This window comes from Microtus pennsylvanicus, chromosome 4 (genome assembly GCF_037038515.1).
Source record: "Microtus pennsylvanicus isolate mMicPen1 chromosome 4, mMicPen1.hap1, whole genome shotgun sequence".
Lineage (NCBI taxonomy): Eukaryota > Metazoa > Chordata > Mammalia > Rodentia > Cricetidae > Microtus > Microtus pennsylvanicus.
Window position 1 is genome coordinate 3933597 of NC_134582.1, and position 26778 is coordinate 3960374.

Below are 26778 nucleotides of genomic sequence, written 5' to 3' on the forward strand. Positions count from 1 at the left end.
CTGAGGTCTCAATTAGAAGTCAGAAGCAGGCGTTTGAGGACCGTCTAGACTACATAGTAGTAAGACACTCTTTCAGAGGAAACAAACATCAAGGAACGTGTCATACTGGAGCATCCTGTGCTCCTGTCATCCAGAGGCTGTGTTGGGATGAGGCCACCATCCTCGATACTGGAGGAGGCGCGCAGTGTGTCCTTGACTGCAGATAGTTTTAAAATTCCAGACTTTATCCGGGTTGATGGCCTTTTAAAATATTTTTTAAAGACAATTATTTTTAATGTTTGTGCGTGTGTATGTCTCTGTGTGTGAGTGCGTCTCTGTGTGTTTGCGTTTATGTACTTAATGCAGATGCCTGCCGAAGTCAGGCTGAGGTTCCAGGCGGTTGTGAACTCAGATCCTCTACAAAAGTAATTGTGCCCTTTACTGTGAGCCATCTTTCTAGAACTGATTGGCCATGTTTGATTTTATTTCAATTTTAGCCTTTCCAGTCCTTATGGTAAGTGATTCTTGGTATATAAGTTAATATATAAAATTACTCTGTTTTCCCATTCTTTTCCTTCCTTCTTCCCTTCCTTTTTATTTTACTTTTTATTCAGAAAACATTCCAAATTTAATAGAAAAATGTGAAAATAAACACTTTTTTTCCTAGAATACCTATATATGTAAGTTTTATAGTGATTCCTATATTGTTGTCAATTTGTACCTCACCCCCTCTGCCTTTATTCTTGGAGATAAAATCCAGGGCCTTGTGTGTGTTAGGCAAATCTTTATCACTGAGCGCTCTCCTTGGCCCTGCCTGTTTGTTTTCTCCTTTTGTCATCTTCTCGTAGACTTGGTCTTCATATCCACGTGTGTGTGTCTGTGTGAGTGCGTGCGTGCTTGAGCCAGCCCCCATATATGTTTGTATCATGACCCTTCGCTCAGGAACACTTGGTTGACAACTTCCTAAGAATGAACTGGGCATGGTGTTGATCTGCTTTGATACCAGCACTTGGGAGACAGAGGCAGGAGGATCTCTGAGTTCCTTCTCAGCCATGACTACATAGTGAGACCCTGCCTTAAAGAACAACAACAAAAAAACCCCAACAAATCAAACCAAAGGAAATCCAGTAGAGATAGTCTCTTGCATGGCTGTAGTGTTAATCAGTTTTGTAAATGTATGTTGACAGTTGTTGTAATAAGAGGAGCGGGGCTGCGTTCCTGCCGCCCCAGCTCACAGCTGCCTGCTAGCTTATGCCCAGAAATAATTACACGGAAACTGTATTCATTTAAACACTGCTTGTCCCATTAGTTCCAGCCTCTTATTGGCTAGCTCTTACATATTGATCTAACCCATTTCTATAATCTGTGTAGCCCACGGTGTGGCTTACCAGGGAAGATCTTAACCTGAGGCTGTCTCCGAGAGGGGAATCATGGCGACCTCTGACTCAGCTTCTTTCTCCCAGCATTCTGTTCTGTTTACTCCGCCTACCTAAATTTATGTCCTGTTAAAGGGCCAAGGCAGTCTCTTTATTTAACCAATGAAATTAACACAAAACAGAAGACTCTTTCCCCCATCATTTCCCCTTTTTCTGTTTAAATAAAAAAGAAAGGCTTTCACTTTAATATAGTACAATTACATATAGCAAAACAGTTATAAAGCAAGAATTACAGTTACAATATTTATATCTATTTTTATCTTTTTTCATACATTTAACAAAATTGACCTTAAAATTCATACCAATGCAAATTATTCATATCTATATCATATCCCCCTTTAAATGTAAAAGAACATTTGTAAACAATATTTGGGAACATGGGCGCAGTTTTTTTCTCTCCAAACTGCTTCCTGCTGAATGGGGGTGCTGTTATTCAGGTCTTTTATGGGATAACCTGTCAGTTAGGTTCATCTCAGTCGGCAGTTGAGCAAAGTAATTTTTTGAGGGTGTTAAGAGCAACCTTTTAGGAGGGCGAGGTCTATCATACCATATTGGAATAGAAGAAATCCACAGGGTCTCATCCTCTGTGAAAACAAAAGAAGAAACTCTTTTCCAAAGCATCATATCCTTAGATCCAAATTCTGAAGTCAAGATACTTTTAGAACATATGTGCAGGTTCAGCTTAGCAGCCCATATAATGAAATGTCTCTCTACTTAGCTCCTTCACAGTCAAAAATTTTAAAGAAAACACAATGTACATAATCCAGACTCTCTGTGAATTTTCCATTTTTATGTGGCTTATTTTTCTTTATTTCTTTTAGTCTATAACTATCTGTACTCTGTCTCTTTAAAGACTTTACCCTTTTTTTATGGGCATTAACTTTATTCTCTCTAATTTTTTTTCTCTCTCTCAAGCCTACGTACACTCATCCAACATTGTGATTCATTTAGTGGTCTGTCTGAATCTGTTTTATTGTGAATCTGTAATTTTTTTACTATCCAGGAGCACTTTGTTTTGCACTTTTAAATCTCTAAGCGCTTAAGAATCTAAGCTGTGACATTCCTAGGTCAAAAACAGGTACTGCAGGCTTGCCCCGCTCAGTCCAACATGGCGGAGCCGCTCATGCCTCTGATCCTTGCACATTGCACCACTAGCATGGCGGAGCTGCTTGTGCCTCTGAGCTGCGGCACGCAATGTCCCCCTTTTAGGCACACAGCAGTCTAGTTGCCATCAAACAAATCGTAGCACTTTACTCCAAATGCTCCATTCAAAAGCTCTGTCTCCCACAGGAGCCAGACAGAGATCGCGATGGCCGCACAGCCCAGAAAGCCGGCATTTTAAAACAGCAAGTTTTTTTCTGCTGCTGAATCAAAGATCTGAGAAGGGAATAAATATTACTTAACAAACGAGAGATATCCAAAATGTGCAACAAATGACAGAGACAACTGACTACCTGGGCAATCACCCAAAGTCTTGTTTGTAATGTTGAGTCAACCAACTTTGGCTAAGGCCTAACATAACTGACATACCATTATTAAAGGCAAGGAACTTTCTTAGAATTATCCTACCCTGTCTTGGCAGGATAAGACAATCCTGTTTCATCTTTGTCAGTAGTTGAGGTATGGGCTTTTCTTAACCCAAAGGCCAGTTCTGCCAAGAAGACAAGCTCCCAGTGGAGTGTCTTTGGTGCTCAATGTTCTCTCAGGAGTAGAGTGGTGTTGCCAGGAGTAATTGTGTCTCGTTGGCACAGGATTCTAGGTTACATTAAAGGCCATTTCTACAGCTCTTCGAAGAGGCTGAAGATTATACTATCTACACTAAATATAATTTCCATGTATCTAAAAGACCTGATTAATTCTCAATACCTATCTAACTTGAAGACTAAGAAAATAAACAACTGTGCAATATATGAAGACAATGATCTTCAACTGTAAACAATGTCATTACATATCAAATGTAAACAATGTTATTATATAAATAATATCAGAGGTAGAAATGTACATTGTAATATGGTAAATGTATCAATACAATATAGACAAAGTTATAAGCATACAAAAATAGAGGTAAGAACACTCATATTCAATATTCAATAATGTGAGTAGACCTAAAATGCCTTTATTACATTTGTCAGGGTCGGCATAGGGTCTGTCTTCAGAGGTTACATCTAGTCTTCATGTCTCCTCAGCCTCCTGTAACTTTGAACATTTTTTTAACTGCTGTCTTTGTGACGCTCAATTTTTGAGGCGGGTGGGCTTTCTCACCATTTTATCTATTTAAACAGAACACTACTGGTGGCATGTTTGCTTGCTATTTCCACTTAGTCATAGGTTTTCTATTCTTGGCCGATGTGATGCTTGGGTAATGAGGTGTTATCAGGATGTCACATCTTAGGGTTCACTGTGTCCCTCTGCCCTTTATCGAGGATGCTGGTTTTGATCACCCAGCCAAGATACTATGACCCTCCCCCGTGAGTCGCATTTTGTTTTATTATTTTATTTTTACCTTGGAACTAGTCAGTGGTTTGTGGAGAGACAGGTTAAACATCATGCAAAGATTATGCTCCATATCAAAATACTCTGTCCGACTTAGTTCCATTCATGAATCTTGTCTGATATATTTTTTGTCAATATAACTTTCTCTTTCTAGCACTCTTTTATGTTTGCCCATTTGCCCTGAACTCAATATAAACAGAGCTGTTCTTTAGGTCCCCTTCCCTCTCTGTATCCATCTATCAGTCCACTTACCCATCCACCCATCCATCCACCCACCCATCCATCCATCCATCCATCCATCCATCCATCCATCCATCCATCCATCCATCCCCAAGTCTTTGAAATGCTTTATTCACTTAGAGTTTTAACAAATTGGTAATGCTTAATCTTGCTCCTAAGTCTTCCTGACACCATCTTTCTTTCAAAGCATCCCCTTCTTTCTGACGGAATGGGCTGTAGGTTCATCATGTTCCTTGGCCAGCCCTGGAGTCAGCCGGGTTCTGCCGAGTGGAGAATGGACTCCGATGTGCTCAGTGTTACTAGTTCTCCAGCCAACCCCATTCTTGCATGTTTAATACGAGATTTAAGTAGCTTTCTTAGTGTCTGGTTTCCCTGCTATTTGACTGGTCTGACCTTCAACCTCTCTGACTATAATTGTGTTATCCTGACTTTGCCTTTCTTTGTGTTTTTTGACCCTTTTGTTTGGTCAGTGCTGCTGCAGATGTCCATGTCCAGTGAAAGGTTCCCCCTTTCTCTTTGATGGCAGCCGTACTTTCTATTGCTTCAGTAATGGGTAGTGACCTTTTTTCTTAAGCTTCACACTTAACTCTGTCCCTAAAAGATATTTTGGAAAGTATAGAAAAATGCCATGAATTGGAGAAAAAATTACCTATAATTTCTCTACTGAGAGGAAAAAATTAACCTTATTATATAAATGAACTTGAGTAGAACTATATTCATTTAAAATTTAATGCTGAAGATCTTCTCCTTTCTAAATATACTTTCTTAGCACTCAGATCTTTGGTACCTAATAATTTATACTCCAAATGTCTTGAGACTTGATAGTTTTATATGGTGTGTTAGCTTATTGACATCTGGAATTACAGTGTTTTCCAGATTCCTTCCAAAATTAGTCCTTTCAGACCTCTCCCTGCAGCTCTTTGCATCCCTCTGCTCCGACCTGAGGAGGCCAGGGCACTGCCAGTGCGTCTTTAGCCCTGCCCTCCTCTCCTGGTGTTTATTTACGTTTGTTACAGTTCCTCCAGATTTATAGTTTTAATTGAATTTAGCAATCGTAGTCTTTTCTTCTTGGATTGCAGCAAGGAGGCTGAAACTTGCCTGTGTCCTCCAGCCGATTTGGTGCAGCTGAGATGAAATTAAAGACGTTCTCTGTGTAGCTCAGTGTTGAAACTTCAGGGTTACCCGTTTCTCTCATTTTCTGCTTCTGTGTCTACCACTTTGTCAGCATTCATATGTAACATCTTCATCTTCTTGCTTTTGAAAGGGAAGAAGGGAACTGTAAAGAACATAGACTAACTTTTATCATAAAATGCTTTTTTAATGGCTGCATTGTAAATTCTTGAAAACCAAGGGTCTAATGGAAACAGTTAATGAGAAAGGGCTCCATCACGGGTAACCTCCCACCTCTAGTTTTAGTGAATAGACCGTTTAAACTAAATTAAGTGAAGGACATAAATTCTGTTGTTTCAGTTTTAATATTTCATGACTGATTTTATAGATGAAATTATATTTTACAATAAATAGGAAGAAGAATTTATATAGCCTGTTCTATTTGATGTGAAACAGCAAATCCCATTTCTCTGTAGCTGTAAAGAAAATTCATTATAATGTCTTTAGTTGTAAGAGGCAGTTTCATTGTGATTAGTTACACTGATAATAAAGCAACCTTTCCCGATAGCAGGCGACAAAGCACTAGTGTGTGCTTCCACGACCCGGACTCTCCCGTTTTGTCTCATGGACTCGGCACTCCTTTGTCTTAGCCCCGCTATTTCTGGACCAGTAATTTTTTCTTAAAAAATTAGATGGAAATATTACCAAAGTATTGATTTTAAAAAGTCCCTTTAAAAAGATAAAGTTTTAACTTTTTGTGTAGAATCTTTCTGAGTGTGAAGCACATTTGTCAGAGATAGTTGATATAAAGTTGTTGTAAAGTTAAGTTAATACCTGATCGCTTTAGGGTGTTTAGAAAGTAGTACTGCAAATGTGGGAAGGTTGAAAACCTTAAGAAAAATCAAGTACAGGGAGGTATGAGGGATGAGCTAATTTTCCAGTGTGCTTACCGTGCGGCCTATGCTTTGTATTGCTGTCAGTCCATCCTCCTGAGCAGTGGTGTGAGGCTGGAGTACGGGGTAGCGGTAGGATGCTGATGGACCTGCTCGCTGTATTTTCTCACTGTGCGTTGATCTTCATCAATATGGAGATTTAGTTTTGTTTTAATTCTAATTTAAGCACTAAACAAATGTTTGAATTTTTAGAAGAATTGAATTAGATTTTGAAATATAATAACCTGGTTTTCTCTGAAATAGAAATATAGTTAGTTCTTGTTTCAAGTATTTGAGTGAATTCTAGTTTCTTCTGTTTCTTAGGCTTGGGAGCACACAGTTTTAGCCTGCTTATCGTTAAGTGTTCTTGGATGTGGGTGCTGGGAACTGAACTTGGGCCTTTGAGTCACCTGATATCTTGGTGGTAGCACATCCACACGCTCCATGCTGTTAGTGGCTCTGCATGCCCTAAGCTTGAATGGAATGCCTTCCAAAACCCATAGGTGAACGGTCATTTGTGTGGTGACAGTAACCAATGCACTGTGACTTCAGACAGCATGACCTGTGGTGCCACAAGTGTTCCCCACATGACCTGCGAGTTTAGGAATGCTGAATTTCTGAATTTAACTGGGAAGGAATCCCTTATTGCCTTTACCTCTGAGGCAAGCTGTTGGCTCAGTAGATTCTAGAAGCTGAATGTTTACATCCCAAATAAGCATATTTTTCAGGATACAGCAGGATATAATAAGATATATCCTTTATGCTGTATGAATTTAAATTTAAAATTTGCTCTACCTCATCACTTTATTAGGTAATTCTTTAATAACTCTTGATTTGGTTCAATTTTTTTAAATTAACCTGTTTTATCAATCTACGATTTATTTATTTAGTATACAATATTCTGTCTTCAGGCCAGAAGAGGGCACCAGACCTCATTACAGATGGTTGTGAGCCACTATGAGGTTGCTGGGATTTGAACTCAGGACCTTTGGAAGAACAGGCAATGCTCTTAACCACTGAGCCATCTCTCCAGCCCCATTGGTTCAATTTTTGATCGTGATATCAGATCTCATTTTGATTGTAGGAGAGATAAATGTAAATATCATTTATTATAGTTCTAAAATAAGTGGAGAGAAATTCTGCTCTGCAAAGCATTTCAGATGACTGATAGCGTTTGGCCCTTCTGTGTGTCTTAGTACTGTTAAATACTTAGTTCTGCTAGCACAGAAGCTTCTTGTTAGGGTAGGAAGGAAAATATTCAGATGCCAGTGAAGGAGGGGCACTCCTGAGCCATATCCTCATATCCTCATCAGAGAGGAGGGCTTTATCTATTTTTCTATTTATTCATCTATTTATTTTTCAAAAAGGGTTTGTTTGTGTAACAGCCCTGGCTGTCCTGGAACCCCTTTTGTATACCAGACTGGCCTCAAACTCATAGAGGTCTGCTGTCTCTGCCTCCCTAGTGCTGGGATTAAAAGCGTGCACCACCACTGCCCAGACTAGAGAAGGACTTTATGTTAGTTGTCTGTTGCCCAGTAACTAAGACATCAAAATATAGTGACTAACGTGTTTATAATCCTGTGGCTTGCGTACTTGGGACTGATCTTGGCTGGGTAACTCTGGTTTCAGGAGTTATCATACAAAGGACTCGGGGTAGGTGGTTTATTGCCAAGATGGCTCATTCCTTGGCAACCGAAGGAAGCCCTCAGTTTTCCACGTCTTTGGGGAAGAAGCCTCACATCTTGCCGGGGGCTGCCCCACAGGCGGCACAGATGTCTTGCTATATCTGGGAGAGGGCAGGAGGGAAGCACTGATGCCTTGGGACTGAGAGTCCAAGTAGCACACACTCACTTTGTTCTTCTTTTCTTAGATGCAGTTCACACAATACTAAGAGGCGGCAACTAAGTCTTTTGAAGTAGTAACAATTGTAGATTCATTAAAAACCATCAGACTGTTTCTTGGGTAACTTAATAAAGAACTTTATGTATTTATAACTGAGGAAATGTGTTGTAGTCTCATAGGATATACTATATTATATAGGAGGTGTAGATGCTGGAACCCAAGTATTCAAGAACTAGTCCTGTGTGAATAATCCAGACCTTATTGTGTGTCCATGTGTGGAAGATTGCCCCTAGTGTTATTCAGTGAATGTGTTTTAGTGTGTTGAATACATTCTTGTCTGAATTATGTATTTAACTTAAAATTGTAAGGATTTTTCTGGAAGAATACTTTTTTCCTTGTAGGATCAGAGATTATTCTGTGATATTTTTTCCAAATTGTTGTTTCTGATAGGAGGGGCCTGGCTGGGAGGGCTGAGCTCAGCACCTTTAGTTCCCCAGCTTTCATAGACAGAGTCTAGGAGTGGATGTCAATTAGGGTAGGCAACACCATCGCGGGACAGGTGCGGTAGGAAGTCCGGTTTGAAATGGCAGATTGAGAGAGACTATTCATTCTCCGCTTACTCAGCCCTTCTGTGTAGGGTTAGAACTTCTGCTGCTTGTCTCTTTGAATTTCTCAAAGGGAAAGGTTTTGAGACTTCAGGCTTTTTGTGCTTGTACCTGTTCAAGAAGGTTGAGGTAAGGGAGTGGGACTCGGGTAGGAAGAAGATGGGTTCCTGTGCAGCCACATGTCTCTGTGAGCGACTCACTGGAAGTGGAGGAGCTGAGCTGTCTTCATGATGTCCCGTAGGGAGGAAAGACGGCGCACAGATAAATGCAGACTAGTCCTTGGGTTGAGTGACAGGTGAACAAAGCCTGGAGTGCAGTGAACGGCTGAGAGCCTGTTCTCTCAAATGCTTCCTCCAAATCCCTGGAAGAGCCATCAGGGAGAAGTGGCCACCAGGTGTCATCAGAAGTCTGCTATTGATGTGTTTTATTCTTGTTCTCAAAAACGTTTGCTTTTTTCCCCCCAGGTAGTCTTTTCTTTAAAGCATGAGAAATAACTTAGAGATTTTAATTTTTGACAGTTTCTAGATGAAACTAACTTTATTAATAATTATAGGTAAGATGAAAATAATCAAAAAGGTTATATATAACTTATTTTCGCAGCCCGGAACAGCTGCTTAAAGGTGGTGGTGTGTGTGTGTTGTTGGGCTCAGAACCTTGCACATGCTAGGCTAGTGCTCTACCACTAAGCCACACTCAGCCCAGCGGAGATGCTTGTAATTGTGTGTTTGGAAACCTTTGGGACTCGGAGGGGCTACGTGTGGATGGTGATTGATGACTTGGCCTAGGAAGATTTAGTAATACATGCTGGTTTTTTTTTGTTTGTTTGGTTTTTTTACGGTGTTTTATTATTTATTTTACTTGGGTGTGTGCATGCTATGGTACATGTGTGGAGATCAGAGAACAATCTCTCTTGGCTTACCCTTTCACCATGTCGGTTCCAGGAATGGAACTCAGGTGATCATGTTTGACTTGGCAGCAGGCATCCACTAAGCCATCCCTCTGGGTCCAGTGCCACTATCTTAGTCCACATACCTACTAGATTTTCCAGTCCTGAAATTCTGCTGAGGAAGAATTCTGAGATTCATTTTATTTTATTTTATTTTTTTTACTGTATTACAAATGGCAGTCTGTCAGGAAGGAGATTATGACTTATTTTACTTTGTTGTAGGAGGTCAGGGTGCTCCAGATTTGTGGTAAGCTTTTAGTAAGTGTTTGTTGTGTGAATGAATAAAATCTACTTCGGAAAAATGAGCCCTTAACTGTTATATTCAGGTGATCTTTGTGTCTTTCAGGAAGAAAGAAGATGATCTTGTTCCCATCTCCACTGGGAATATGATACTTGTTCTAATAACCTTTCTAATGAATTTTTAAAGCTATATTAGCATAAACTCTCATTTCCGTTTAGTCCCTTTCACATCACTTTAAGGGACTTCTGAAACTACTTAGTGCCCTCTCACACTGCTCTCGCTCTAGACTTCGGAACTTAGCTGAGCGAGCTCTGCCTGCCTCTAGACATCTCCTGCTCCTGTGCTTGTCTTTATGTTCGTATTCTCAGAAATGCTGGCTTGGATGGGTTGAGCTGCTGCCTGTTGTGTGTAAGCCACTGTGAGCTCCATGCTCCTTGCATTTGCCCAATCCTGCTTTCTCTGGAGGTGTTTAACTGTTTCTCCCTACTTCCTCAGCAAAGCGCCAGCTCCCAAGCCAGATTCAAAACAGCTAATAAACCAAAATCAAAAACAACAACAGCAGCAAACCTTCAAAGATTTAGACAAACTATTTAAGTAGTTGGAATGTTCTACTTGGATGTTTGATTTTTACTCATTTATTTTAATTTATATCTGCAAAATCATGTGGTTTTATATATATCAGGTACATTTCAGAAGAACATTTTCCAATAGATACTGACTTGTATCATTGTAGGAGAGTTTCATATGGTGGACACTTTATGTGTGTGTGCCTGCAACAGAATATGCACTTTGAGCACACATGCACGTGTGTTCTTTGGTGCACCGCTGAAAGGGCTCCTGTTGCTGTGCACAGCAAATGTAACCTATTTTCGATGGCAGTACTTGTAGAAGCTCAGTGTTGAACAGAAGAGAGCTCATGTTGGATTAGACTAAGTATTACTTTTTTCTGTCTGTCTTTGTGTGGTCTATGTTTGTACATTGTAGGTGTGCTCACCCATGCGTGGAGGGCAGAGGTTGGCATTGAGTGTCATCTGTTCTCACCTTATTTCGAGACAATCTCTCATTGAACCTAGAGCATCTCTTATTGGCCAGGCTGACTGGCCAGGGCTCTCTGCTATGCAGGAATTGGGTTATAGGCATGCCTGGCTTTTCTGTGAGCAGGTGTTTTACCCAGCGAACTGCCCCCTGTCAGTTATTACAATTGAATTTTGGTTGCATGCTTTAAACATAGACAAGACTGACACTGTCTCTTGAGAAGCACATGGGTGTGGCCGAGTTGTTAGGCATGATGGGTGGCAGACTCGGGAAATCAGTCAAGTGCTTTCTTAGGAACAAGTGAAAACATTGATAGAATGATATAATGAATTTCTGTGTGCCTTTTCTTACTTTTAAACAATTTTTAGCAGTTTGCTTCAAATGCCTCACCTGGGATATGTTTGAAGTACATCCTAGACATTTTTAAATTTTTCATTCGTAATTATTTGTGTGTGAGACTTTTCTTATGTGACAGGGAGGCATTCATTTCATTTGTTTGTTTAGTTTATTTGCTTATTTGAGACAGGGTCTCACTCTATAGCTCTGTCCTGGAATTCACTAGGCTAGGTTGGCCTTGAACTCAAAGAGCTCTACCTGCCCCTGCCTTTCAAGCACTGGGATTAAAGGCGCGCGTCACTCTGCCTGGCCAACAGTCATTTATTTGAGTCCTATGTAAGTGCCTGAAGATGTTGTAGGTCCTTTGGATATGTGAATGAATAAAATAAACCATGCTTTATAATCAGGCATGGAGAAATAGAAAATAATCACATACACAAATAGCCACAGAGGGGCAGGAAAGGCATTGGTTTCCTTAAAGTCTAAAGCTTTTTATACAAAATATCATTAATAAAAGGAAAAATATTATAAGACATATTGACAAAGGATTTCATATTCAGAATCTGTGTGTAACTTCTGCAGCTCAATGAGAAAAAGAAAGAACCAAGTTAAGAAATGAGCAAAGAGCTAGCAAAGCCCATAGGCCATCACTGTCATCGGGAATGCTTATTAAAACCATGCACAGCCACTGGCCCGACTTAAATGTAAAAGATGGACATATCCTCTTTGTTCAGAATAGTACAAGTACTTTGAAAATCAGCCAGGTATCCAGATGTCCATCAGAGAGTTCTGTTGTATCTGTGTAGTTTATCACACTCAGCAATACAGTAAGACATTGTACTGACATGAACAACCCAAACCAAGATGCAGCCAGACTCCTCTTCCCCCACAGTCCTTGTTATAGGAGTGCACTTACAGGTTTTTCTAGAACAGACTTGTCTATCTACTGTGGAAGAATTCTAAACGGTGGTAGGGGATGTGGGGATGTGGTATGGTGTGGTGAGGAGTAAGGGGGTGTGCTTCTGGGAATGGCCTGTGAAGGGGCATGCAGGAGACGTCTTTAGGGAGCATTTAGGGACAGAGCTCTGTGGCTTATACACACTTCTTTTGACACTCTAGAGGATTGAGTCTAGTGCCTTTCCCTGCCAGGTGAATGCTCTACCACTAAGCTGGATCCCCAACTCCAGATCTCCGTTTTCTCTCATTCTCCGATTTTTAACAGTACTTGTGTGTATGTCCATGTGGTCGCAGCCCCTAAAGGTCAGAAGGACAAGCTTTGCAGGGTGTTTCCTACCATGTGGTTTCCTAGAACTGGACTTGGGCACTCAGGCTTGGAGTCAAGTGCTTTTAATTGCTGAGCCCTTTCGCTTGCTCTGGAGCTTGTATCTTGATAATGATATCTTCAGCTCCCATCAGCCGTGCGCTGGAAGGTTCTAGTTGCTCTGAATTCTCACTAACATTTGTTGTGATTTCACTTTTTTTCTCTTTTCTTTTTTCTTTCCTTTTTCTGTTTTCTTTTCCTTTTTTCTTTTTCTTTCTCCCTCCCTCCCTTTCTCCATCTCTCTCAAGACAAAGTCTTGCTGCCGGCTCAGACTTGGGTGTTTCTGGATTGTGGCTCAAGTCACTGTCCTTCCTTGATCTCCCTGCTGTTGCTTGTAGACTCATTTGACTGAGCCCTGTTGCCATCTTACTTTCCACTTGTATTTTTTCTAATAGCTCGAAAGCAGAATCCTGTTGTGATCCTGACTGATTTCTCTAATGACTAATGCTGTCTGGGATTTTATTTTTATTTATTTACTTTTTAAATTTCATGTGCTGTTGTCTGTTTTTGTATTTCCCAGGGCAAATTTATAATCAGATTTTTTCTTCATTTTGAAATTATTGTAATAGTTCTTTGAATAGTCTAGGAGCAAATACCTTATCAGATATGTAATTAAAAAAAAGAAAATACAAAGTCCTGTTCCAAGAGTTCTTTTTTCACTTTCTAATTGGTGACCTTTATAGCATAGTATCCTTGGAAGTTTTTAATTTTGATAAGTGTTTTTTCTTCTGTCATTTATTTGTTTGTTTACATGCCTTATATATTATTTTTGTTCTCCACATTTAAGTAACAGGCTTCATTTTTATTTGTCATTTATGAAAAAAGTAGCTAAATAGTCTAAAATGTCATTATATGTTAATGACTTATTAACTTCAAATAAAGTCACATTTGGCTAAAAATTTCAATTATAGTATAAAATAAATGGAAAAGGATATGTGTTAATTAGCTATAATAATGAAAAAATAAAATCAATAATATTGACTTTTAAGACATTCTATTCTGGGTAATTGCCCTCCCTCCAAAAAACTTACTCCATTAATTTTGTGCCATTGGCATTTGCCTTTGCCATTAACTCTCAGACAAAACAAGAATGACGGCGTGTAAGGAAGTTGATTGACACCAGGAACAAGGGTGGCCTTTCATTGGCAAGAGATTTGAGCGTGAGTGTTAACCTGTGATGAGAATGTGTACTGTTAGTTGAGATCTCCTGAGGATGCTGTGGTAAGTCTTTTGCTGTAGGGGCAGGACTGAAGCAGTTGCCTTTCTACCAGCATTTCGTGCCGCTTAGAGGCAGTGCTCCAGATTCTCGTCACATCTGCTTCATAGAATGGGGATCCACCACAGTAGAGTTTGTAAGAAAGGCTTCTCTGTTTAAAAAGAAGTGACCTGAAATCTACTGTTTGTAGACTGAAAACTGATGGGAGTGCCCCTTACCCCTGACAAAGATGCGTCCTATTGCTTTGTGAGTCGCTGCGGTCCACAGATTGGATCTCATGCTTTATTTTATTTTTCTATTTTAAAGATGGGAATCTCCTTCTGTAGCCTGGCTTGGCCTGGTAGTCACTGTGTAACTTTGATTGGCCTTGATCATAAGGTAATCCTCCTGTCCTAGCCTCAGAATTGTTGGAATTGCAGGTTATAACTTCCATACGCAGCAAGATTGCCAATTTTGAAAAAAGAACTTTATACATGTGGTCAGGTTTGTCAAGTATGGAAGAAACTTCATTGAGGTTGATTTCATCATATTTTTCTCCCTTAGGTTCAGACCTAGAGGTTTGCATTTTCTTCATGTTCAAAACTCTAATGCCATGTCTGTTTATTTTACAGATTATAAATTCTAGTTAAATTCAATCTGTCAGAAGAAACATCACCAGAACTTTATTAAGAATGGATTCTGAGAATAAACATGAAAATGATGAGGATGAGGAAGCCACAGACACGAAAATCATTTCCTCCTGTGATGCCAGTTGTGGGCCTGAATCTGATGGGATAGCAAATGCCTCTGAGAGTTTCACGAGCAAAAGGGGCTTTTCAGAATCGTCCAGCTCTGACAGTGTTGCTGTAGAGGAAGAGAGAAGTGAACTTGCTTCCAAACGAAGGAGAATAGAGGCGGTGGAGCCCTGTGAGATTGAAGAGCAGGGTACCTCTGGGTTGGACACTGAAGAAGCTAATGTTGAGTCGGCTGATGTAGGACAGGAGGCCTTCTCCACCAACCACTCAGATGGAGGCCGAACCCTTCCCAGTGTCTTCTCCCCACCAGAGGATTTTAGTACATTTGATACTCTTCCTTTGAAAGCAGATGCAGAGAGAAAGCCTGCTCAGGAAACGGTTTCCCTAGTTCTGGAAAGACACACTCCTTTTCCTCCAGAAGAAATGAATGTTAGTTGTAGCGTTGGAAATGCAGAGACAGTTCTCAAGTGCAGGAGGTGTGGCCATTCATTTTCCTCTTGCTCTGCTTTGGAAGAGCATGTGGAATGTGGTGTGGAACAGGAGAAGAAGTGTGCCTGCTGCCACTGTAGCCACAGAGCAGAGAGCAGCTCGTCTCCTCATGTGCATGTCAAACATACTCACGGGCCGCAGAAAATTTTTTCCTGTGATCTCTGCGGCTTCCAGTGTGCCGAAGAAAACCTGCTAAATGCACATTATCTTGGCAAAACACACCTTCGGCGTCAGAATCTTGCTGCTCGTGGAGGATTTGTACAAATCTTAACAAAACAGTCTTTTCCTAAAAAATCCTGTGTCATGGGAACAAAGAATGTTAGAACGAAACCAAGAGCTTCTAAACCACTGGCAAGGAATGGGAATTCCAAAGGAGTGCAGAATACCGGGAACAACTCTCAGGCCTTCAGAGGAACCCTTTCTGAACACAGTGGTGGTGGGAGTGAGCTGCTTGTCGAAATGATGCCATCTAGGAATACCTCATCAGGGAAAGAAGAAGTTGTTGAGGAAAATGTTACTTTTGGTGTAGTTCAAAATCCTGAAAATCAGAACAAACAGCTAGGGGGCTTAGTAAGCTCAGAGGGTCTTTTAGGTAAACCGGAATCCATCCAAAATACCCTCCAGATAGCGCATATCAGTATCAGTGCCACCTCGAGGACAAGATCTGAGCGAAATCTCCTCATGTTGGGTAATAGCTTTCGCAGACGACCTGGCACTTTTACTTTAAAGGGCCAGGCAAAGAAAAGGTTTAATCTTCTAGGAATTAATAAAAGGGGTACAAATGAAACTCAGAGGATGTATATGAAACACTTTAGAACACAGATGAAACCAAATGATGCACAGCCAATGACAGAACAAAGACAAATGAGCCAGGATGTCCAAAGTCTGTGTGTGACTACCTCAGATGACGCAGAAGGGACACAGGACAAGACAGCTTCCCATCTTTCGGGCTCCACACAGCTGGGCTCCCTGCCAGTAAAACCAGCTCCAGTCTGCCAGGTTCTGTGTACCTGTCCAGAGTGTGGTCATATAGCTGCAGACAAGACAGACTTGGAAATTCATGTGAGAAGGTGCCCTGCAAGAGAGATGCGGTTTTGCTGTCAGACCTGTAACTTTTCTAGTCCATCGAGGGAAGACTTAGAGGAACACTTGCATAGTAACCATCACCAGCAGGTGGCTCCTGCCCTCAGCTGCCAGCGTTGTTCCTTCGTTTCCTTGAATGAAGTAGGTCTTAGAGACCACATGAAGGAAAAGCATAACATGGGCTTTTTTTGCACCTCCTGTAATCTGTTCTTGCCCGAGAAAGATGTGGAAGAACACAGAGCAACTGAGATGCATAATAGTTTAGTGGTTCAACCAAAGATGGCATCATCATTGAGCAGGGACTCTGTTTTACCTTTAAGTAATTTAGAATCAGAAAACATGGAAGATTCTAGAGAAGAATCAGGGAAAGCAGCTAAGGAAGATCCTGCTGAGTCGAGGGTCAGCCATGGAACTGAAGCAAGGCATTCAAGTAAGCCTCAGTTTCAGTGTAAGAAGTGCTTTTACAAAACACGGTCTTCCACCGTCCTCACGAGACACATAAAGCTTCGGCATGGGCAAGACTATCACTTCCTTTGTAAAGCATGTAATCTTTATTCATTGAGCAAAGAAGGGATGGAGAAGCACATTAAAAGAAGCAAACACCTTGAAAATGCTAAGAAAAATAATATTGGTTTAAGTTTTGAAGAGTGCATTGAAAGGGTGTGCATAGGTGCAAATGATAGAAAGGAGGAGTCTCACGTTTCTGGAAGTGGAAGAGCCGAAGGCCATGTTGGTGTGCGATTACAGGAGCATTCCTGTCGTGAGCAGAGCTTGCTGCCTCCTAAGGAGCTGCCCCAGTCTGGTGTCGGCACCAGAGATGATGAATTAGCCTTAGCCCCTGCTCCAAAGAGAGGGAGGCCCAAAGGCAGCATTTCACGGACCTGTTCACACTGTGGACTTCTGGCCTCTAGTATTACAAATTTGACGGTGCACATCAGGCGTAAACACAGTCACCAGTATAGTTATTTGTGCAAAGTCTGTAAGTATTATACTGTAACTAAAGGAGATATGGAACGTCATTGTGCCACCAAGAAGCATAAAGGACGGGTGGAAATAGAAGCAAATGGGAAACAAAGCTCAGAAATAATTGTTGGCCCAGAAGGGGGTGATCTTGAAGCGTGTAAAAAGAATTCCCCTGGAGCAGTGACCGCTTCCGATGAGCAGGCTGACAGGTCCGCCGAGTCTGCTGCATCTCCTACAGATAAGCCGGTGGTTGACTGTGGAAACGCAGTAGAAGTAGAAGCTGAAAATGTGTTTCATTCTGGAGATGGAGAAGGTAGCCGTCGACTCTCTGATAGAAAGGGGCAGTTCTCTCTAGATCCAGAGGACCTTCTACAGCAGAATGATGTGTGCTCTCAGAGAGATGTTGCAGGTTCAGGTGACAATAGATGTCTGCACTGTGAGTTCAGTGCTCACTCGGCTGCTTCGCTAGAGCTGCACGTGAAAAGGAAACACACCAAAGAGTTTGAGTTTTATTGCATGGCCTGTGATTACTATGCAGTGACTCGCAGGGAAATGACTAGGCATGCTGCAACAGAGAAGCATAAGATGAAAAGGCAGTCTTACCTCAACTCCTCTACTGTGGAAGCAGGTTCTTCAGAAATGTCCAAAAGCATCCTTGTGCCTGAGGAGGGGCATTCACAAAACCCTGAGGAATTTAAAATAAAACCAGACCAATCATCTGATACTGTCAAACCTAGAAATGCTGCAGATTGCTCTATTTTAGATGAGAATGCTAGCTTAGATATGTCTAGAGTACTCTGTGCTCCTGACGCAGTGGAAATTGTGACTGAGGAAGATCATTCCTTTTGTGAGACCTTGCAACAGCCCCTTGCTAAGGACAAACGTATGAAACCTGGGGAGATAGTGTCCCTTAATACACCCTCTAATCATGGCTCCCCAGGCCGTCTTCAAGCTGACAATCCAGGAGACTATGCTGCGGATTGTGAGTCAGGAAAGGAAAACCATGGCTTGTTGAATGATGCCTCTGCTGGTGACCCAAGGACACGCTGTCAAGGTGAGGGAGGCAGTACCAGTGATAGTGGAGGTAAAGTCCTTGACAAGCCCCTCTCCTCTGGAGACTTAGATGGGGACCATTCAGCTGAATCCACTTCCCCTGCTGGGGACCTGGATGGTGGCGGCCAGAGCAAAGCTGGGTGTGAATCGAGTGCAGAAGACTTGAAAGATGTGCAAGCAGACCCTGTTCTCGAGAATAAGGAAATCCTGATGAACTCACAGCACGAGATTGTTTTAGAAGAGGATGGCCCAGCTTCTGATGACACAGTTGACAGTAATGATGTTTATGAAACTATAATAAGTATTGATGACAAAGGGCAAACCATGTACAGTTTTGGCCGGTTTGATTCTTCCATAATTAGAATAAAAACTTCTGAAGATGGTGAATTGGTAGATCAGTCGGAAGAGGGTCTTCTGGTAGCAGGGGTGAGAGTTAGTGAGTTGCCCACAAAAGACTGTGTTCAAGGCTTGAAGAAGAGGAAAGTTGAAGGCAGTTCCTTCGGCGAGTCCACACGAATCCGATGTGATGATTGTGGTTTCTTAGCAGATGGATTGAGTGGACTGAATGTCCACATAGCTATGAAGCATCCCACGAAAGAGAAACACTTCCATTGTTTACTTTGTGGGAAATCCTTCTACACCGAGAGCAACCTTCACCAGCATTTGGCTAGTGCTGGTCATATGAGAAATGAACAGGCCAGTGTAGAAGAGCTTCCAGAGGGAGGGGCCACCTTCAAATGCGTCAAGTGTACAGAGCCCTTTGATTCTGAACAGAACTTGTTTCTGCACATTAAAGGACAGCACGAGGAATTGCTACGGGAGGTAAATAAGTACATAGTGGAAGACACTGAGCAAATCAATCGCGAGAGAGAGGAAAACCAGGGGAATATCTGCAAGTACTGTGGGAAGATGTGTCGAAGCAGCAACTCCATGGCCTTTCTGGCACACATTCGCACCCACACAGGTATGTAACCCTGGTAGCAAGCCTGCGTTTCCTACAAAGTGCAAAAGTGATGGAGTTTGCACTTTGGGTCCCAACCAAATATGGAACCCCATTTGAATTTGCTGACGAACCTTCCCCTAATTCATATTTCGTGTTTGTGTGATGCTCTGCTTGTGTCTAGGAATTGTCGACATTTAATGTTTCCAGAGGCAGTTTAGCCTTAGAGATTCTAAAGGCACACCAGTGGACAAATTGCTTTTACTTTTGTCAAAAGCACCCTCTGATGGCTGTGCAAAACTCCTGTGTTTTACTGCTTTTCGTTTGTTTTGTATTAATTATTTGATTTTCCAAAGTTATAGTAAACGGCACTTTGTGGTTTTGGAGAGCATATTAAGTAGCTTTTAACCTTTATTAAAATTCTTATGTTCTGAGACAGGGCCTCACTGTGTAGTCTGGCTGTTCTGAAACTTACTATGTAGCCTAGGCTGTTTTCCACCTCACATAGATCTGCCTGCTTCTGCTTCCCAAGTGTTGGATTAAGGGTGTGTGCCATTACACCTTCAAATTTTTAGTCTTTTATTATTCTCTCATATATTACATCCTGATTGCAATTGCCCCTCTTTCCTCTCCTTCCAGTCCCTCCCCCCTACCTCCCCTCTCCCCAGATCCACTCCTCCTTTCCCTTCAGAAAAGGGCAGGCCTTCCAGGTATGTCAATCAAATATGACATATTAGGTTGCAATAAAACTAGGCATCTCCCCTAGTTTTAAGGCTGGATAAGGCAACCCATTGGAAGGAAAAGTCCCCAAAGCAAGCCAAAGAGTCAGAGAGAGCCCCTCCCCCCAATGTTAGGAGTCCCTCAGGAAGACCAGGCTCCACATCCATAACATGCAGAGGACCTAGGGCAGACCCACGTAGACTCCCTGATTGTCAGTTCAGTCTCTGAGCTCTTATGAATCCAGGTAAGTTGGTTCTGTGGGCCATTATCTTGACCCCTCTGGCTCCTACAGTTCTTCTTCCCCCTTTTCTGTAAAGGTGTGTGCCACCACATCCTCAAAAATTTAACATTTATTTTTCTCCTATGTGTTTTGCTTGCCTGTATGTCTGTGTACTGCATGCATGCATTGTTCTTGGAAACCAGAAGAGGGCATTGGATCCCCTGGCCATCTAACCTGGGTCCTGTGGAAGGGAAGCCTATGCTCTTAACTGCTGAGCCATCTCTCTTGCCCCTTAATAAAATTTCTTAAGATATTAGAAATTTAAAAGTATTTATCAACAGATAGATTGTATCTACAAGTCTGAGTCCCAGTAGTATGATCCCACTTTCAAGGACCAGAATTTGTGAACATGCTTCCCTTAATATGAATTGGAATTCGATTTTCATTGAGGTAGTACCTGATTTAGGGTCTGTATTCTGACACATTGCACATTACATGCTAATGTTTAGTTTGGGGAGAAATTTTAAATATATATATATATGTATATATATATATATTTGGTGAAAAATGTATAAGCCACTGTTCTAAATTTATGTAAAAATTCACTGCAGTGTTTCTATAAACCTGCCATACATTCTTTATTTTAAATAGACAGCTTTTCTAAATCATTGTGCTCTGCTTAGACAAGTTCTGTCTACATGGTTGAATTTATGAGTAGATTTGAATAATAAATTCACATTTCAATGAACATATTTTCATTAAAACGGTGAGGTTTATTTTACTGTACTTTTAAATAATGGCATATTGTTAAATCTACACTTTAAATTCCTGCAGTTTTTGAAACTTAGTGCATGGCTACACGGAGCTATAGAGCATTGTCAGTAACTGAGGTTGATTAAAGATGGTCAGACATTTCCTTTAAAGAAAGTAATAGGAGATCAGTTCCGGTGAATATAAACACCGCAGTCTCTGGCCTACTCTCCCCTAGCTGCTTGATGCCCATTTCTGGAGGACGCCAAGTGCTTATGTGTATGTGTTGTTGGTATCTGTTGTTGCTTCTCACACTCTGAAATGACACGGCATTAGACACCAGGCTGTTCTTACGCATGGAAAATAAGTCAGATAAAACTGAATAAAACCAAGAGGAAGATGCTAATGGAGCTCTTTTTAGAATTCTTTATGCAACTGTCTGGTCAAGACATGTTGCTTATAATTGATGTGTCCATTACTTGAATTCTCTTGTAATTATAGTCAATAAGTCTTGTAAATGTGTTAAAGCTCACTAAAAGCATACAAATTCAAGAACAGAGTAAGGCTAATAATTTAAAATAATCAATGTAGGCATTTCAGCACTTAATTTCCCTTGTGTGTTGATAGCTGATCATTCTTAATCCATTAAGATTTATTTAGTCGTTTACAATGCAAAATAGGTTTGCACTGGTCACTTGTGCCATTTGAAAATGTCTACCAGGTTAAGTGCAGAATGTAGTCCATTAGTCTTCCTTGACTATATATATTAATTGCATTTAAAATCAAGTTAATGTGGATGTGAAAGTGAGGTAACTATCAATATGTGACAGAGTAACCCTACTTACATAAGTTACATCATCGATTGCAACATTCAGTAAAAGTTAGCAGACTTTTTTTTTTTTTTGGATCTTCTGTTGGTCTTTGCAGCAAGTACGTTTTTCCCGGGCTCTGGGTACTGCAGAGCCCTCCCTCCTAGAGCGGAGGGCCAGCCCACCGTGTCAGTTTCGCAAGTCACTTTTTTGGGAAGGCTGGTTTTCAGGTTTTAATTTTATGTTGTTTTTCTCTTGGAATATCTTAAAACGGATGATGGCTTCCTGGTACTTCACTTTTATGTATGAAGGAGTAATACAGGGCCGGTTATTACTGCTTAGCTGGAAAAGGGCTTGATTTCCAACTCATTTCCATATTTGGAATTTGCTGTATGTTTTATGTAACCTGTTCTGATTATTCTTAGCATGATGAAAGCAGTATACTGAAGAAATGAGTTTTGGTTCTGAAGAATTATAGGAGGAAATCTCAGTTCCTGTGCATTTGTGGTGTGAACCACTTGTCTTGATTCTCAGGGGTCTTCACTCTGGATTAGAAGAGCTCTTGGCACAAGGCTTAGCTCTTGTGCAGTATTCTAAAGCTTTTATAGCAGAGGACATGGAAGATGTCTTAAGCCTCAAGATACCGGGAAGCCATTCTGTTTGTGTGCACAGTACTCCTGTCACTTATGCCCTTGGAAAATGTTCATAAGTGGGCATATATGATGTGTGTGTCTTCACTGAAAGCTCCCCGTTAGTGCTGGGTGTCAGTAATTCTTTGTCTAACAGTCTAGAGAGTATGCAGACCACCAAGACCGTTATTCTGTAGACAGAGCACAATGGGAAGGTTCACTGCTTACTCTGCACGCACTGCTCTCGTGGCTGGCATTCTGTGTCATTTGTTGAATGGGTAAATGAATGAGCGATTGACTGAATGAAGTGTTCAGATGCTTAGGAAACATTTCAAGTTTAGCCTGCAGTCAGCAAGCACTGCGTGATACCCATGCATCTGCATTACCCCTCTGGTGAGATCTGAAGGGTGCCGCCTTCCCTTTGGAATGTTAGTGCTCCGTCTATGTGTGTGGAACTGTAAGGGTCTCAGAGGCATGGCCCCAAGGGCTGAGTGCAGGCAGATTTCAGGGCTTTGGGATTTGTTTAGTAAAGAATCAGGTACCAGGAAGTTAGGGCCACTTTAGTTTTTTTTTTTTCCCCGCCTTCATTAAGTCATACAGATCAAATTAAAATAAGAAATCTTCTGAGCATAATGCTGCTCCATAGAATAGATTTACTTAAGATAATTCTGGACATTTTAATAATGAAATATATCTGAGAGAAAGGCAAATTTAGAAATATGTGTTTTTTACAGGTTTTGTGTTATAAACATATGCCAAGATCCTCATTTCATAATATGTATTGTATAGCAACTGTAAAAAAGAAATATTGTCTCTAGAAAGTGAAGTAGAAGGAAAGGCTTCCTCTTCCTACAGAGAGGATTTCCTTAGCTGATTCTGGAATGCGAATGCATAGGAAGGAGATGCTAACAGCCTACCTTTAATGCTAGCAAGCTCTGAGACTTCGGGAAGGACTTTCTCACTGTTCCATTTGCTGTGGTCTTCATGCCACTTGAGCGGAGCTAGTCAGACCAGGCTGTCTGAGCCGCCAGGGTTTTAGATCTGTTTCTCCAAGTCATCGAGCAGATGAATGTTGGGCAAGTTTTATCCTTCTTGTTTGAGGTCCTGATACTATCGTTTATTAATAATTTCCAAATTGTCCTTGAAAAAGCACTTTACTAAGCACAGGTGGATTGACTCTTACCTTTTAAGAGTTCCATTAAGGGAGTCTGTCTCATGTGATGTTTCAAAGTCATGATACGCTTAATTTTATCAGAGTCATTTAAATAAACTAGTTTCTACAATGATTGATAGAATTTGAATGCTGTAAGCTGAAATCTCAACCTGCATTTTATATCTAAACATATAAATCTTAACTAGATAGAACCATTCAGGTGTTGGATACATTTTCACCTGCTTCTAACCATAGAAATTTGAAGTATTAAGAGCTGCACTTCATTGCCATTAGACAGTGGAATACTCAGCCTTGTCTGCCGTGGAGTACTGTTTGTTTTTTTTTCCTCCTTTCTTGGGAGGTCAAAATTAAATACTTCATTTTCTCGGTGTCCTTTTGAGAACTAAATTGAAATTTAAGAGTGTTTTTTTTCTAGAGTGCTTTAGTTTCAAACATTTTTTTTTCTTACCTTGGAGGATTTTTATTTACCAGGACTGCACAGAGGTTCATTGATTGAGATGATTGATTTATTTGTACTCTATAATTTTTGAAATGTACAGATTTCATACTCTAACCATTTTGAAAGTGTTATTTCATAAAATAGATATGCTAATTATGACACGAAAAGTCTGGAAACGTAAAGATTTTAAGCCTTGGTTTTTATTATTTTAATCTCTTTCAAGATGTAGTAGTTAGAAAACTGGAAGACAGTTTGCACATATCTTCTTCCTTAAGAGTGGCTACTTCTAGTAAGTGGAGGACTCGGTCGTGAGTTACTCACAGTGACACTGTTGACTGAAAAGGTTGTGTTTTGTTTTGCAGTGTACTTTAATCTTGGTATAATAAATAATTAAAAAGTTTTCTTGTCGTTACTGAGCCTCTTGTGTTGAAATATCTGTTAGTGAACTCAGTAACCAAGATGTTGACATTGTTGGTTTGCTGACTCATCACAGCAGTGAAAAGATGATGAAAACACAACAGTTGTGTGCTGTGTTGTCATGTGTGTGACAGTGGAGCGAAGTATGGTTGTGTGTGTGTGTGCGTGGGTGTTAGCACAGGGTAGTCGTGTGTGTGTGCGGGTGTTAGCACAGGGTAGTCGTGTGTGTGTGCAGGTGTTAGCACAGGGTAGTCGTGTGTGTGTGCGGGTGTTAGCACAGGGTAGTCGTGTGTGTGTGCGGGTGTTAGCACAGGGTAGTCGTGTGTGTGTGCGGGTGTTAGCACAGGGTAGTCGTGTGTGTGTGCGGGTGTTAGCACAGGGTAGTCGTGTGTGTGTGCGGGTGTTAGCACAGGGTAGTCGTGTGTGTGTGCGGGTGTTAGCACAGGGTAGTCGTGTGTCTGCCGGTGTTAGCACAGGGTAGTCGTGTGTGTGTGCGGGTGTTAGCACAGGGTAGTTGTGTGTCTGTGCGGGTGTTAGCACAGTGTAGTCGTGTGTCTGTGCGGGTGTTAGCACAGGGTAGTCGTGTGTGTGCGGGTGTTAGCACAGGGTAGTCGTGTGTCTGTGCTGGTGTTAGAAAAGTGTTGTTATGTCTGAGAAATATACTCAGTAATACACTTTGTAGATACCAGTGACCTTGTTTGTATTTGTGTTTTTAAAATGTTCAATTTTAGATAGGATATCTTCAAGAAACCTTTTTGTCAGTTGTATGAAAAATGTTTAACAATATTTAGCTCATAAAAGCTGCTTAGTGGCACTCAACTTTTGACTTTAAATCTTAGAAATGTTTTTGAGAGTTAGCAATATTCACTAAAACATTAAAACCACATGAGATATTTATGGGGTCAAGAAAGTTATAAATGAGTGCATGCATTTTGTTTTGGGGAAGAAATTTTTAATTTGATTGAAGGTTTAACTTAGGATTTGGTTTACCCTCCCTTTTAAAAGTCTGCTAGTAATGTGTTATCCACGTTCAATCTTACTTTGTGTTACATTTACTCAGGATCAAAACCATTCAAGTGCAAGATATGCCATTTCGCAACAGCTCAGCTTGGAGATGCCAGAAACCACGTGAAAAGGCACCTTGGGATGAGGGAGTACAAGTGTCACGTCTGTGGGTGAGTAAATTGAAGCCACCTCTGCTGTGGGAACCAGGAGCTAGCTGTGCGGGGTAGCTATTGTTTGAGAATTCAAAACTGATATGAGTAAGAGTGGCGAAAATTATGCTTGCGTATCCTCCTCTCCTTTGTTATGGTAAATTCCTTAAATACAGTTATGACATTCTTCTCCCACTTCTAATCCTGTGCTGAAGATGAGCAATTTTATGGGCTACAAGGTCAATTTGAACCTGTAATCTGTAAATTGACTAAATTATAGGATGTTCATTCACATTGCCAGAGAGAACTATAAATTCCATTTAAAGACAAAAAGACCCCCCACCCCCAGATAATATAGCTTTAGGAGTGCATATGTATTTTTTTCTTCTGCTATACTGTCTTAATTTTAATCACATTAATGGATCTTTGGATAAATTGGACATATTCTGTAAGGAAAAACAAAAGATTTAATTTCAGATACCTGGTTACTGATCATTTGAGGGATGATGTGTAAAAACAGTGTATAATGTATTTTTGTGTCATGGGATTTCAAAACGAGTTTCCGTTTTCAATTCATGGTTCTTTGTAGAGTCATTCATAGTGTTAATTGTCATTCAGGTATGTTACATTTAATAGAAAGCACTGAGGTACCTCAATGTAAAACTAATTAATTTTGCAGAAATGTTTAAAAGGCTTTAAAATGCTATGACATATATGGTGTATCATAGGACATTCAGAGGTGGATTTTAATACTCTACTTATTAAAATATATTTTAATGTTATTGTGCTAGAGAAATTAACTAATAAGTACATCATATAAAATTCTTTATGTGAAACTTAAGAAATCTGCAATTCGTAGGTCCAATTAAATTATGCAGTGTGCATATATTATGCTGATGTGGGAGGCTCTCAGGTGTACATGGACATGGAAACAGCCCTCAAGTCAAGAGCAGTTCTGCTGTGTATTGCACAACACATATTCCCAGGAGATGATTTCACTTTTTGACCCTTAAGAGAGTTTTACAAATAACTTTGCAAGCAATGTTATCAACCATGGTCTGTGATTTATTCGCTGGCCAAATTGATGGTTCAGTGACTTGCAGCTAAAGTAAATGAAGATGAACCTCTTCCCTGAAGCCACTCATGATCAGTTGGAGAACGAGTTCAGTTACTACTGAGTTTAGCTGCCAGGGTCAAGTCCCAAACGGTTCATTTTAATTTCTATAGGTCCTGTGATTTTAAAAGACAGTCATTTACTGTTCTTACCCTCTGAGCTGTAGGATGACTCCGACCACAGTGGAAATGTGCATTTGGAAGTAGTAAGCAGTTTTTCCCCATTTGTGAAAAATAGGTAAATAGATTTTTGCACATTTGGTTTGTTGAAATCTAATTTTTATCTATTTTTAAAATTAAGTTGATAAGATATTGGAAAGATAAAATAGCTTTTTCAAAGAATCCTGTTTCATATAGTT

General features: G+C 40.6%; 1 protein-coding gene across 1 annotated transcript in view; it reads left to right on the plus strand.

Moving 5' to 3' along the window:
* Znf407 (zinc finger protein 407) overlaps nucleotides 1-26778 on the plus strand; it is a 370732-nt gene that overhangs the window by 11912 nt on the left and 332042 nt on the right. The window contains exons 2-3 of the mRNA XM_075968133.1: nucleotides 14344-19018; nucleotides 25213-25327. Of these exons, the coding sequence (XP_075824248.1) occupies nucleotides 14404-19018; nucleotides 25213-25327 (4730 nt within the window). The 5' untranslated portion in view covers nucleotides 14344-14403. The remainder of the gene's footprint in view (nucleotides 1-14343; nucleotides 19019-25212; nucleotides 25328-26778) is intronic.